We start from the raw sequence: 14,634 nt of genomic DNA on the forward strand, positions 1-14,634 counted from the left end.
CTTGTGTATAATTCGGAGTTAATAATGACTGTTCCGCGTCCTTGGTCCTTGGCAAACTGGTATATTGCGCAATATTGATAAATTCTTGTAATGTTGTCTCCAATGTTTACTTTTTTGTATCGTTAATTAAAGGAGTTTTATTATAGACAGACCAGGAAAATAAATGGTAAATATAGATTATAACAAATTAAAGTAATAACATTATATATATAAAAAAAATCAAAAAACTCCCCGCTAATATGTGATTCTATAAATGCAGAGCAAATCTCTTTTTTCAGTCGAGAATTTTTTTTTTTTAAATTGAAAATACAGGTGTGGTAATATGTTTAGTTAAAACTATCAACATATTTCCTATATTCAAAAATATAGGTTTGGCTAGCCACAAAATCGGGTTCAACCCACATATTTTTCTTAAAATGTGCTGTATCAGGTCAGGAAAATGTTAGATAGTTATTTTGTAGTTCGTATCTAAATCTGTTTGTGTGCGTCGTTTGGTTTTTTGTTACACTTTGGTGTTTCTGTTGTTTCGTTGCTTTCCTATGATAGTTGATGTGTTTCCATCTGTTTTAGTTTGTTACCCGGATTTGATTTCTCACAAATCGATTGATGAATTTCGAACAGCGGTATACATCTGTTGCCTTTATGTAAAAGAAAATGTAGTCAGACTCTATACCTCAGCTGTTATGAAGAATCAAATTTATTTTCATGTATTGATAAAAAACATAGGTAATTACTTTACAATTCCAACGATGCAACGAGTTCATTAAATTAGTGTTTTTAAACAGAAAGGGGATTTGTCGTATATATATGTACCTGTCTAATTTGGTCTGTTATACCTTTCAGATGGGAGAAAAGATCTAAACGGTAAGTATTTGTAATTATATAAGCAACACGACGGCAGGCATATGTGACGCAGAATCCGCTTACCCGTCCGGTGCACCTGAGATCACGTCCAGTATTTGGTGGGGTTCGTGTTGCTTAGTCTTTAGTTTGAGTTAAGTTGTGTTTTTTGTACTATTTTCGTCTGTTTGTCTTATTGCTTTTGGCCATGGCGTTGTCAATTTGTTTTCAATGGTCTTCAATCTATGAGTTTGACTGTCCCTCTTGTATCTTTCGTCCCTCTTTTTTAAGTCCTTTGTGTGTAACATATACTTTCTGTTTTGAATAACAGACAAAATTTTGAAGTATACATTATGCACTAGATAGTTTTGCTATTAGATTTCTATACACTATATTATATAAGCCATGAAAAATTATTGTAATACAGAAACACTTAAACATAACACTTTGGTTAAAGTCATTATTAACCACACGCTGCATATTTTAAGGGTTTATCGTGTCCCATTACACACATTAATGTAGGTCTTTCGTTTGATCAATCCTGACACCCCTTGACCAGGTGTGTTAAATCTTCAAATATGCGTTATCTTTGATATATTCTAAACAAAGCATCAACTATTGATGTTTTTCAATATTGATGTTTTCAACGAGTGCGTTTTGAGGAAGAATATGATATTCTTTCCTATTATAAAAACGACTACTTTTATATTATCTACAAAAAATTAAGTAACCTTGTAAGTCAATATAAAATCAAGCTACAATAAATTAATATACATGTACTTTACACAGGTTTATAAATATCGAGTAACATAATAATTAATAAAATTAATGGCTAAAAATATTTCTTCAGAAATTAAACGTGTATTTTTCTTATTTTTCGGCAAATAGTAAGTGTTATATACCAGATAGAAAACAAAATTGATCAGTGTAAACAAAAAGTAAACATTGATAATTGTGTAAATGAGGTTTTAGTATTGATTAATGTTAAATAACAGGCTTACTGAGATAGCAGCAATGCCTTCTGAAAGAGAAAGTTTTTTTTGCATTTGGCCTGTTTTTTATGACATCAAAATGGAGTATAATTGTCACTGAGAGAACTACCCACTAAGTGTTGAAGAAATAAAAAGAATAGTTATTGTCCTAGTTCTATGATATTATCCAATTATATGGCATTTTTCATATCGCAAGTCTTATCAACCCTAGGTTCAATATCAGCACAAGAGCCGCATGGCTTGAGGGCTGATATTGACAGAGGGCTGACAATGCATGAGATATGAAAGTTGACATGTAATGATCTTTTTTATCATATGCTTCAACAATGGAGAAAAATAACAGATTCATTAAAATCATCCTTTTACGTGGTTCCAAAAAACAAATTTAATGATTAAAGTTCACTGACGTCGGACCCCAGATTTAGTACATTCGATATGAAATCTTTCTATTATAAGCAAACAGAGAAGAAAAATACTTTGATATGAACGAATCGACAAAATAAATTATTCAACAATATACATTATGAACACTGTTTGAAATAGTAATCTTTTATTAAAGAAACTTTCTAAATTATGTTTGAAACGTTCAAAAAATGCGTTTATTTAATATTTTTTGTTTGTTAACAATATACTTTCCAGTATCCAAAAGAATTGTTTTGTCCACTACTTTGTTATGTTTTTAACTGAAAACGTAGCATTGAGGTGTATTTTCCGGAATTTGCCGAGTATCACCGGAATGCCATGCGATTACGTTACGGAAAGGCATGTGATAACATTCGAAGCATGTGTACTATTCCATTATCTCAAGGCTTGTCCTAGCTGTATGATATCATAATGTGCCATTCCATCATCACAAGGATTGTCAATCAAATTTCATAGCGAACTTGATGTGACAGATTGTCCCATTTGTAAAACACTAATATCTTATCAACTTATATTGTATTTGAGGTATGTGTTGATACGACATACATAACTGTACATATATACTTCGTTTTAGAACCTACGTTAATCACGAAATACTGTTTAAAGTTCTGAGAATGTAAATATTTTGATGATATGATTGATTATTGTTTAGTGATAAGATGTTCCCACTAACTGAACTGATATCTGTTTTATTTTGTAGTGGATAGTAAGTGTTATGTACCATACAGATAAGTTTACTGTGATAAGTATAAACACACTGTGTTAAGTTTGAGAATCTCGAAGAAGTAGTGGACTCGAAAACGATGTTATGGTTTACGAATCCTCTACTTTTAGACCTTTTCTACCCTAAATTTGTATTTATTTCAATACGTGATAAGAAATGTCATTTATACTCGACTTAAATAAAAAAAAAAAGTAAATTCAAAGCAGCATACAAGTAAGGATATCGATTAGAGAGTAACTTATGCATTTAATTGAACGTTGGTCAACCTACAGGCATGAGGGAAGCGTTTTATAAATGTACTGACCGACAGAGCAACCAACAATGTGTTAGTGATTGCATCAATTACTTTTAACTATATAAAAAAATATCGATCATTCGAGGTCATGCGATGCGTGACTGGAAATCAAGTACACATTTTATGTCAATACCATTTCACAGGTGAATACCTCCTCTGAAGGTTTATGGATCGTCACTCAGGATTGGGTACTCATTCCGACCGGACAAGGGCTGTATATCCAGTCAATGTCGTTGAAATAGCAGCTTGTAGTATGTGTTATATACATGAAGTCCTTGTCTTTTTATCAAATTATTTATTGTTTATTTTGTGTTTATAAGACGCAGGTTTCACAAAAAACTTTAATAAAGCAATTTTAAAGAAATAACCAAAATTGTTTGTGAGTCGATTGTTAAATGGGGCATTTGTATAATGATTGAAAACGCAATAAAAATTAGCATACAAAAAACTGGCACATCATAAGACAATACACATCGTTATTGGACTTTTTAAAGGTTCCTTCAATAACCATTATGTGTGTTTTATTATAAATGACATTGTTAAAGGGATACTTCATATCAAACAGATGTCTAATGTACAATTTGTGTTATCACTTTCAACACTGAAGCAGTATAAAACTCCAATTAATGGAGTATTGACAAATAATTGTAAACCTTGTATATTAAAATGTGCTATACCTAAGTGAGTAATCCGTTGTCGACCTGTTGCAAGGCAAAACTTTTGGAAGATGTCTAGCTTCAGTTCATCGGAAGAAGCGACTTTCCAAAATTTCAATCGGCATATTTTGTTAAACATACTTAAAAACACCATTACCTTCAAAGGGGTATTTTGGAAAGATAACAAGAAAACTTACTACATTTTCAATATAGACTCATCGTTTGCAGCTCAAATCATTTATTATGTCATTAGATTGAAACATGTGAAAGTAGATTTAACCACTGTGGCTTTATATTATACGATAGCAGATATCTATCAAACTGTTTTGTCTTCAATTTATGACAGAACACCGTAATAAGCGGATTTGTTTATGAATCTTAACTAAACAAATTATTACTAAGTTTTTTAAGTCTTACCACGGATTGGGTATTTTTGCTAATAGTCTCTGTGCATGCTGTGAGTATCATCAGTTCAATAACCAGTCTTTCTATGTTGATATGATTTAAAGCATTTCTGTTAATCTGATACCGTTTTTGGAGAAACTTTGATGATCACAGGTTTTACGTAGGTTTTGTGAACTCGTTTGTATTTTGGTGTTGTTTTTTTTTGGCATTGTATTGTCATTTCTTTCCACTTAAGAGTAGTGCATGTCGCTTAGTATATCCCATCTCTTTTTGCGGTCAATTCGGAAAACGCTTCAGAGCGACGATTTTTTTGTTTAAATGTTAGTTGTACTGTTGACTTTCAATCATTTTGGTCCATACACAGCAGTCTTCTAAACCAGTATGCTCTATAACCGACCAGTTATTCATGTTGATGTCAACGTAATAAACAAAAATATGAAAAAAAAAGAAGTTTTGGCGTCTGAATAACCCCCATAATTATAATTGAAAAATAAACAGGGACGTAAAACTACATCTTCTAAAAATAATTTCTCACTGCATCAAAAGAGAATTTAATAACAGCAGTAGGTTATAAATAATAAAATGTTAGTTTGTGTTATATTTCATCAACACTATCGAACTTAATCATGAACACACATAAAATACATAGCATGTTACATAAATACACACATGAGTGACGCTAAAAGAAGCATTCACCATGTTGTATCAAGTTATAATAGTGCCTGCCATGTAACGACTTGTTAGGAAGGGGTGACACGTCAGAACTATAAGTAAATGTATGTACTTTGATTGGTTTAAAAAAACAAAACTTATCAAATGTACAATTCTATTATTCAAATCTTAACAAAAACAGAACAATTTCCATTGCAAATCCATAATTAGATCTTATTAGTAAACTTTTACTAATGTCAAAGGTCCACATGTTGTAATTATTTAATTAATTACAATATTTCCTCATTTTAGCTTTGCTACCTGTAACGGGTTAGTACTTAGAACACAAGATTACATAAACCATTTAATTAAGATAAAATTTGAATACATATATGACCTTGTCACGGCTGATATTATATACCACAATGGAGATGAAGTTCTCTTTTACATGAAATCATATCGAACATATTGATTATATAACTGATGTGGCAAAATTGAACCACGTAAGTCAAACTCCAAAACCTTAACCACATTCCTTAAGGCTATGGTCTCTATCGGTATACTTGACATTTTTGTTGTAAGAACTAAACAAGTACATGTAATGATATATTTTACATATCACGTGACTGTTTTCTTTCAAGCAAAACATATCACGTGACCCTTCATTTTGACAGCTTTAACGTGGTCAGAGATACGTAAACTACATTAAAATAGTATACACCACCCCATTCACAAATGGCCGACGAAGATGATATAAAACATGTGAAAGACAAATGATTTGAATTAAATTAGCAAAAGATAAATGTTATTTCCTCTATCTTTCAGGTATATGGCCCATATACATGGTGTAAAATAACACTAGACAACGCAGACACAGAGAAGAACAAAAATATTCATAAAAATGAATAATTTAAAAAAACGCTTGATGTTTTCTTTGTTACTTTGATATTGACTTATGCATATCCTAACAAAACATGTAATTGGTTTACTATAAATATTTTTTTTATCGTATTGTGTTTTATTTATTTCAGTTATTCCATTACATGCAACATATTTATTTACATCAGCAAATGGACAATGTTAAGATGTTATTATGAATTTCGAATATTCAATATAACATATAATCTACCAATCCAAAAATAAACAAAGTGTATATGCAATAAATCAAGCACTGTATGATTTGATTGAGAATGAGCTGTGAACAACTCATCAAACATTTTCATTTAATATGTCACGAATTAAATCAATGCAACGAACCTTTTAAATGTTACTCATGTATTATACTGGCTTAAAACCTATAATCCTCTTAGTATAAACAAAGGAAGGACGAAAGATATCAAAGGGATAGTCAAACTCATAGATTGAAAATAAACTGACCATGACATGGCTAAAAATAAAAAGACAAACAGACAAATAATAGTATGGAAGACAAAACATATAAAAAATAAAGACTAAGCAGGAGAAATCCCACCAAAAACTGGGGTTGCATTCAGTTGTCCTAGAAGGGATCCTGTTCCACATGTTGCACACATCGTGTTGCTTATGTTATTACAAATCCGGTAATAAGTCTTGTTTGGTAAGTTACAATCTGTGGAACGGTTATTCCATAACGGTCGACCAACTCGTGATAGCGTCCGTAAATTTACAAAGGGATTATTTCAACGTTTTGGATTCTTGGTTTAATAGCTTCCTTGTGTACAGCAATCAATATCAAGGAAAGCATGATAGGAAATACAAGCCCGGGAATATCGTATTAATTTGGAGATAAATTCTCCATATACAAGCGCTGCTGGAATGTTGCTACATAGAAAAGTAGTAAGATGCAAAGTGGATATTCCAAACTAATATGACAAAAGAACTCGACAATTCAGAAATACAGCAAAACATTACTGTTTCGCAAACTCTACGTAGAAAATTTAAAACTAAGTATCAGTTAATCAAGCCAATGTGAATAATCTAAAATCTTACCATAGATATACAGATCATTTTCCAAAGGATAAGGTACGATATGACCCATTTGTGGCCTCATATTTTCTCATTTTTGGAAAGATACTTTTCATGTTTAAATATTCCCTGAGGTTTGAAGTTTGTTTGGATGAACTTCAAAACCACTATCATTCGCAACTGGATGAGGTGAGGGGGTAAACTTTCTGTTATTATTCAAGTATTGTAATTATTATTAATTTTTCAGGTGTTCAGTAAAACTATTTTTTAGTTTTTGAAGTGCCTGCGCCAATGTTTTTAATGTCATGTGAACTGTTGTTGTCCCATTTAATCGCCATAATTTTCTCTGGGTTACATAGGCACTTTATTAGATTTCAAGAAACAATTTTAAAAACTCGTAATTTTTCCTTCTTTTTGCCCTTTTAACCCCCTCCCCCCCCCCCCCCCCCCCCCCCCATCTCCCTCCCCCTTCACCTTAAAGTTCATCCAAAAAAACTTCAAACGTAAGAGAATATTTAATCGTAATAAGAACTTTTCCAAAACAAAATTTAAAAAATGAGAAAATAGAGAAAAATGTAAATACAAAACCAATAGAGGGGTTAGATGTAAAACAATGTCAGAAAGATAAATATAACCTTGAACAAAATGCTGCCAAAAAAAATTTAGGAAGACGTTCAGGTTTGTTTAAGTTGTTGTTGTTTTTTGATCCGACTAAAACAATTCAGATACCAAATATTTCTCTTTTAAATGATAACAAAATAAATCATAATTTATTACAGCATTGCTGACCTAACTCCCTATTGTTTGTGATATTTTTTATGCTTTACGTCAATAAATTACCCTAGGCCATACCACGGCGTCAGTATTTTTAGTGATGATGGAACTGAGGCATCCAAACAGAATTTAGTCAATAAAGACCTCAATTGGACTTCGCCTCACGAAGCGGATTTCATGTTGACATGCAATATTGTGATAAGCTAATAATTACATTTAAGTCACTATATAACTGTTGATTTTTAGCAAGTTAACTAATTTCCTTTTACTCTACAAAAAACCTTTATTGCTATAACATTTAATATCATAATACTGTCTTCTTCATAATTCATTATTGAAAATATATTAATTAAACAGACAAATTAAAAAAAATAATTTTTTTTTACTTCAGGTTTCCCGCTAGGTACGTGTTGGTAAATCTTTTGTGTTATGTATAAATAAACTCATTATAGATACCAGGAATAAATTTTGTACATACGCCAGACGCGCTTTTCGTCTACAAAAGACTCATCAGTAAAAAAAAAAAGCCAAATAAAGTACGAAGTTGAAGAGCATTGAGATCCAAAATTCCTAAAAGTGTTGCCAGAAACAGCTAAGGTAATCTATGCCTTATGTGTGCGTGTTATGTATAATACAGTGTGATGTTTTCCTTTTAAAACATGTTTTTGTTATTGTTTATTGAACTTATGATACTTGATAAGACTTTAATTAAAACATTGATGTTCAGTGCAGCTTGAATTCGAAAATGTTAACTATTTGAAGTCAGATCTGCTTACCCTTCTTAAACATCTACAGTGTCAACCTCTACAAGTTTTAAAACAAAGTAACCGATTTATTCATTTCTTATATTTAATCATTTGATAATCATGATTTACATGACAGAGGGACTGTCACACTTATAAATCGAAAATAAATTGACAATGCCATGGTTAAAAGTGAAAACGTCAAACAGACTAACAATAGTACATACGACACAACATAGAAAACTAAAGCATATGTGACAGGAACCCTACCAAAAACAAGAGGTGATCGCAGGTGCTACGGAAGGGAAAGCAGATTCTGTTCCACACTTGGCAACTGTCGTGTTGCTCATGTTATAACAAATCCGGTAAGTCTCTAGGTCATATACATGAAAGGGGAGGGAAATATAATTACGACGTAAGGAACGTAGCTGATATCAACTGTGAAACGGTAATTCAACAACGGTCAACCAACACGTGATGGAGTCCGTAAATTTCACGAAGGGAGGATTTCAACTTCACCATTTGGAAGTCTTGATTTAATATTTTCCTTTTGAGCAGTAACCATCATGATAGGAAATACAAAAACGGGCATATTGTATCAATTGGGAGACATATATGTAGGCGCTGTTGTAATGTTGCTACTTAGAAATGGAAAGTTCACAATTGGAAAGCTAAAATAATCTCTTTTGTAGTTAAGTTTTTTTTTCAACCTACCCTCATTGTCAATTTCCAGATGTAAGTCAAGATATGAGGCCGAATTACTGTATCTGTTGTATCCTTTATTTCTTGTTCGGTGACCGTTAGCTACTAGTTCTTGTATCATTTGTTCTCTGTAGAAAGTTGTCTAATTGGCAATCATACCAAATTTTTTTTTTTGTTCACATTTATTTTGCAATATCATCTATACATATTCCAGTTATTATGGTATAATTCAATACAATAGTTTGTGTTGGTTATTAAAATTATGATTACTGAGTCAAGAATGCAGGTCAATAACTAATGTCATTCACATAACTGTACACTAGCTATGTATAGTCAATACAATGAAGTCTTTATCTAAAAGTTCAAATGATATTCACGTTATAATCTAAATTTAATGTTTCACAGTTTATCATCTAAACACACAACATACATAGATAACCGTTATCAATGGTTATATACCTTACCTGTGTAGAATATATTGCGGACGATCAGTGAAAAAATGGCACAGACAGCCTCTAAAACATGTGAGATATGTATAAGTGCTACAGGATCCCAATACTGTTTGGAGTGTGAACAGTACTTTTGTGAAAATTGTAAAACGTTTCATAATAGACAGAAGATATCAAAAACTCACCAGTTCCAGTCTTCAACAGGCGTGATCCCGGAAGGTAAATCGAAATGTAAGGACCACAATGAAGACTTCAGTTTTGTATGCAAAACATGTAACGTAGTAGTATGCAGTAGTTGTGTGACTGGCAGTCACACAGGGCATGCTTTTTCCAAGCTTATGGACAGCATAACACAGCTGAAGGAGAAGAACACAACATACCTAAGTAGAAAAGTACAAGAGTCAACACAAAACATGAAGCAGATAGAAGAAGGTATAAAGGAATTTGATGTTAAGGTGGAAGAAGTAGTTAAAGCTATCACAAATGAAGGTGCAAAGCTCAAGGCTATGGTTGACAAATGTGTCGCAGAGATGATTTCATCGGTCAATGACCAATTTAGGAGAGAAAAGGACAAATTAACAAAGATCATGGCAGATATTAGAATGGATTTGAAGGCAGGAAGCGATTTAGACAAGCAGATTTATGAACTCGACAAGGTGAGAAACGATGGAAATTTGTTAAAGTCTTTACAGAAACTTACAGATGACATTGCAGAGCTGATGATAAAGCCAATTCCCGAGTTTCCGAACATAAAGTATACTGCTAAGTCTGCAACAGATAACGACGTTAAACAGCTGTTTGGTAACTACATAATCAGGTAATTCTACTAAAAATGACTGAGCATTTTTGTGGTCGTAATACATGCTTTAATATAACCATGGTATCTTAATGAGACATGTATTTTTGCGAAATCAAAATCATGTTGCATTCTAAAATATCAACTTATATCTGAAAAAGATATGTCAGGCGAAAGAGAGATAATTCATAAAATACAAATATATGTTCATTACAAATGTATTGTTTAATATTATGGATTTACAATGTGCTCCAGTAGATAAATACGGGGTCTATGGTAGTGTATATTTTAAGTTGTGCATGTACCAATCTCGACAAATCGTAAACTTATGTAGATGTGCAAAAAACTTGCTTTCAAACTAGTACAGATATACATGTTTTTCCCGTTATTTAAAATTTGTTATTCTAAGTTCATGCATTTTATGCAATATTATAATAGAAATAAAGACAATAGAAGTATACCACTTTACAATAGTCATAAATCGATTAAACAGGGGGAAAAAATCCGAACAAAACTGAGGGAAATACACATTAATTACAAGTGGAAAGCAACAGAACGATAACAACACTTTACTGCTACAAAAACAAACGCCAACATACAAAGAAAATGACTATGTGTTAACAACTGTCATTCTCCTGACACTTGACAGAACATTTTGAGAAAATAATGTAAAAATTTCAGTTTTTCTTTTATCAGTGAAATGCGTACACAACAAACAATGATCATAGAAAGAGAATTGCCTTCACCAAAGAGGTAGGGAAATATATTTGTATATTATACAGTTTTTATAGTTACGTATTTGACCATGTAAATAAGGGCAACAGTAGTATACCGCTGTCCAAAACTCATAAATCCATGGAGAAAAAACAAAATCGGGGAAACAACTAAACTTGTCATCAAATGTTTGATTGAATTACACATTATCGTCTTGCATACCTAAGCATTTGACGTTGCAAGAGTTCTGATTAAGTTTGTTTTATATATTGCGTACACCAGTACACTGTTTAATTTTATTTTCGATAAGTCAATTACAATGTCTCTCTGGTTTATGTCGCTCCTCTATTTTCCACTACGTATGTTAGAACACACTGACTCGAGCACGATTGCATTTAAGATAATAATTCTTCTTATGATATGCAAACGCATACTAGAAGCATTAGTTATTTTCAATAGTGTTTAGATTGTGTTGCATTTAATTTTCGTAAATATACTGCTCGTTAAAATGTGCCTTCATGTCTAGTTGAAATATTTAAAACCTCTGTATACTTATAGAATGTCTCTGGTTTATGTCTCTCCTCTTTTTTCCACTACGTACGTTAGAACACACTGGCTCGAGCACGATTGCATTTGAGTTAATAAGTCTTCTTATGATATGCAAACGCATACTTGAAGCATAAATTATTTATTCAATAGTGTTTAGATTTTGTTGCAAATGTCCTTGATTATCTAGTTGAAATATTAAGAACCTCTTTAAACTTATACAAAATATAAGAGTCAATCATCCCAATTGTCTGGACTATTGAGACACGTATAATCAAAAGACGCCATACTGTTTTACAACAACATAACAAAGTCATACTGTTTTGTTAAGTGTAGTTTGTCCTTTTGTAAATAGTCTTTGTATGTCATATCTTTCCTCATATGGAATTGTCCGCTTTGTTATATTTTCACCTCTTTTTAACATATTATCGATTGACAAAGTTATTCGCAATCGAGTGTCAATGAAGAGTTCAACCACTTAAGCATTCACATTAAGTTCAACCACTTAAGCATTCACATTCACATTCGACTGTAGATTAAGTTGTTAACGAATCCAGTAGTCACTTTCGCAATCGACTTATCTTGATGGGGTGAATGATTTTATCAGTCACATTTCCAAAATGCAGATGAAGTTAGTACAAGGGGTTTCAATTGTATTAATATGAGAACTATCAGTCATTACAACATGAGTGGAATACTCGTATATAGTTCTTCAACAATTTGAAACAAGATTACAAATATGCTGATTTATGAAAGGTTAAATTAAAATAGTTCGTCATTTAATTCAGTTTTTTTTTGTCTGTAAGAAAGACAGGGAAAAGGGTATGCAAATCAGGAATAATTCTTTAAGGATTTGGACAATGTTGGAATATAAAAAAGAATGACGTTGATGTATTGTTTCCTTGTTGGTGTAAACTCTTATATTGTTTTGATGATGTCATCCGATTTGGTTTAAAGGAACGACATACACCAATAAGACTAAAAACAAAGTCGAAATTAAACATAAGGTCTTGTAAAAAAAAAATAGGAATACTACGTAACGACAACCCTCATTTACAACAAATGGTGAATTGTAATACTCTTGGTGGGTAAACAGCTTCTCTTCTACACTGAACCATAGAAAACTTCTCTGAATTTAAGCAATATCTCTTCCTGGAAAAAGAAATGTATCTCAGTCTGGGTGTGAGCGGATTTGTTTTTCTTATAGATTATTATTTCAATTAATTTGAGATTTATTAACTTGGTATATGACTCTTGTATATATTTCAAATGCTGTTTGCTATTTTTACACTGATTATGTGTCTACCAGTTAGTAATAGCTAAGTGTTGCTATTTATAGTGATTACAACCCGGAAGTGAACACAAAAGAGCGAGGGAGATACCTGTTCAAATGCAACAAGTGTGGGTAAGTTCCTTGTATCTATGGCCATGACACAAAGATGTATATAATATTATGTATCATATGGCGTATCAAAAGTATGAAGACAGAACGTTTTTTTTTTATTCCTTAACTTCAATGAAGTGCAGAATATGTTTGGTCTTCGAAAATGCAACTTCTGTCCTTTGTTCTTATTTAAAACCACATACATTGTATATGATTGCAATGTTTCATAAATATTTTAAACCCATTGATGAAAAAAACAGAAAGAGCGTTTATGAGCATTATTCTATCTCTCAACTTGTAAATACTTTGATATTTAAGCATAGGAAAAGTTGAGATCTCACTAAACTTCTCTAACGCCGCCGCATTTTTGCGTCTTTCTAAATTCAGGAGCCTTTGGTCTTTGTTTGTCTTTCTAATTTTATTTCAGTTCATTAATGTGATTGGAGATTAGTATGAGGTCTATTTTCACAGAACTTGCAGTATTTTTTCGCTGTGTTACAGACCCATTGGTGGCCGTCGGCTGTTTTTTACTCTTAAGTCTAGTTTTTGTCTCTTTGACACATTCATCATTTGATTTTCCATAATTCTCAATTTTACATAGATGACATTCTTAACGGGAAGCATGTATGATGCGAGGACAATTAAAAAAAAAGATCGTCCAATACTATACTTAGTTCTTGATAAACCATTGATGTCTGATTGATTGGAAATTCCAGAACAAAATTGAGCAGCCTCAGTCCTCAATAATGAACGACACATCATATTTTCACTTTGAACAGAAGCAAATATACGGTCCGAGAACACAATTATTTCGTAGTGCATTTCCCTTAGAACATAAATGAAAATAAAAAAAATCCCACCTGCGCTTTCTCAAAGAAATTTTTACAGTGTGCTGTACTACTTTTGGGACAAATTATATCAAAATTATAGAAAACTTCATCGGCTCTAACTCAAAATATGGACAATTCTATGTTTAGGGCGTCTTAAAATCTTTTGACAGCTTCCGAAGTGCTAATTTTTAACCTTTTTCAGCTGGACCAAATCACTACTTTCCTTTAAAATTCTGGACCCATTTTTTTACAGTGTAATTTCGCCCCCCTACTTGCAAATTGAGGCATTAAACATGGAGAAATAAATTTGGAAGGGGTATAAAATTTAATGGCAAGTAACCCACTGTCAACACTAGGGACTATATTCGTGAACAACGAAAATCAAGGGACGTCAATTGTGGTCTCGGACCATACTGGCCTGTTTATTTAGACGTCTTTCACTTATACATTTATAACTAACACCATTGATCTGTTCTATCTTTCAGAAAAAAAAAGAATACTGATAAGTAAGTATTATCTACGTCTATTGTAAATGACAAGTATTTAAAACGGTCATCTACTACAGACAAGTTTAACAAATACATTTTGTGTATCTTAATCGCTTGATCGTTCCGATACTACACATTTTATAAAAGAATAAATATTAAACACTGACCATTAGATACATACTGCAATATTAAAACAAGATCTTCATGATATCAGCTGAATATGATTGAGTATTATGACGTTTACGATATTTTCTTGTCATTCGATTTTGTTTTTGAAG

General features: G+C 32.1%; 1 protein-coding gene across 1 annotated transcript in view; it reads left to right on the plus strand.

Moving 5' to 3' along the window:
- The first annotated feature begins 9,648 nt into the window (after nucleotides 1-9,648).
- Nucleotides 9,649-14,634, plus strand: part of LOC139494612 (E3 ubiquitin-protein ligase TRIM71-like) — a 52,906-nt gene continuing 47,920 nt past the window's right edge. The window contains exon 1 of the mRNA XM_071282771.1: nucleotides 9,649-10,415. Coding sequence (XP_071138872.1) covers nucleotides 9,649-10,415 — 767 coding nt within the window. The remainder of the gene's footprint in view (nucleotides 10,416-14,634) is intronic.

The sequence above is a fragment of the Mytilus edulis genome, chromosome 11, assembly GCF_963676685.1.
Source record: "Mytilus edulis chromosome 11, xbMytEdul2.2, whole genome shotgun sequence".
Taxonomy (NCBI): domain Eukaryota; kingdom Metazoa; phylum Mollusca; class Bivalvia; order Mytilida; family Mytilidae; genus Mytilus; species Mytilus edulis.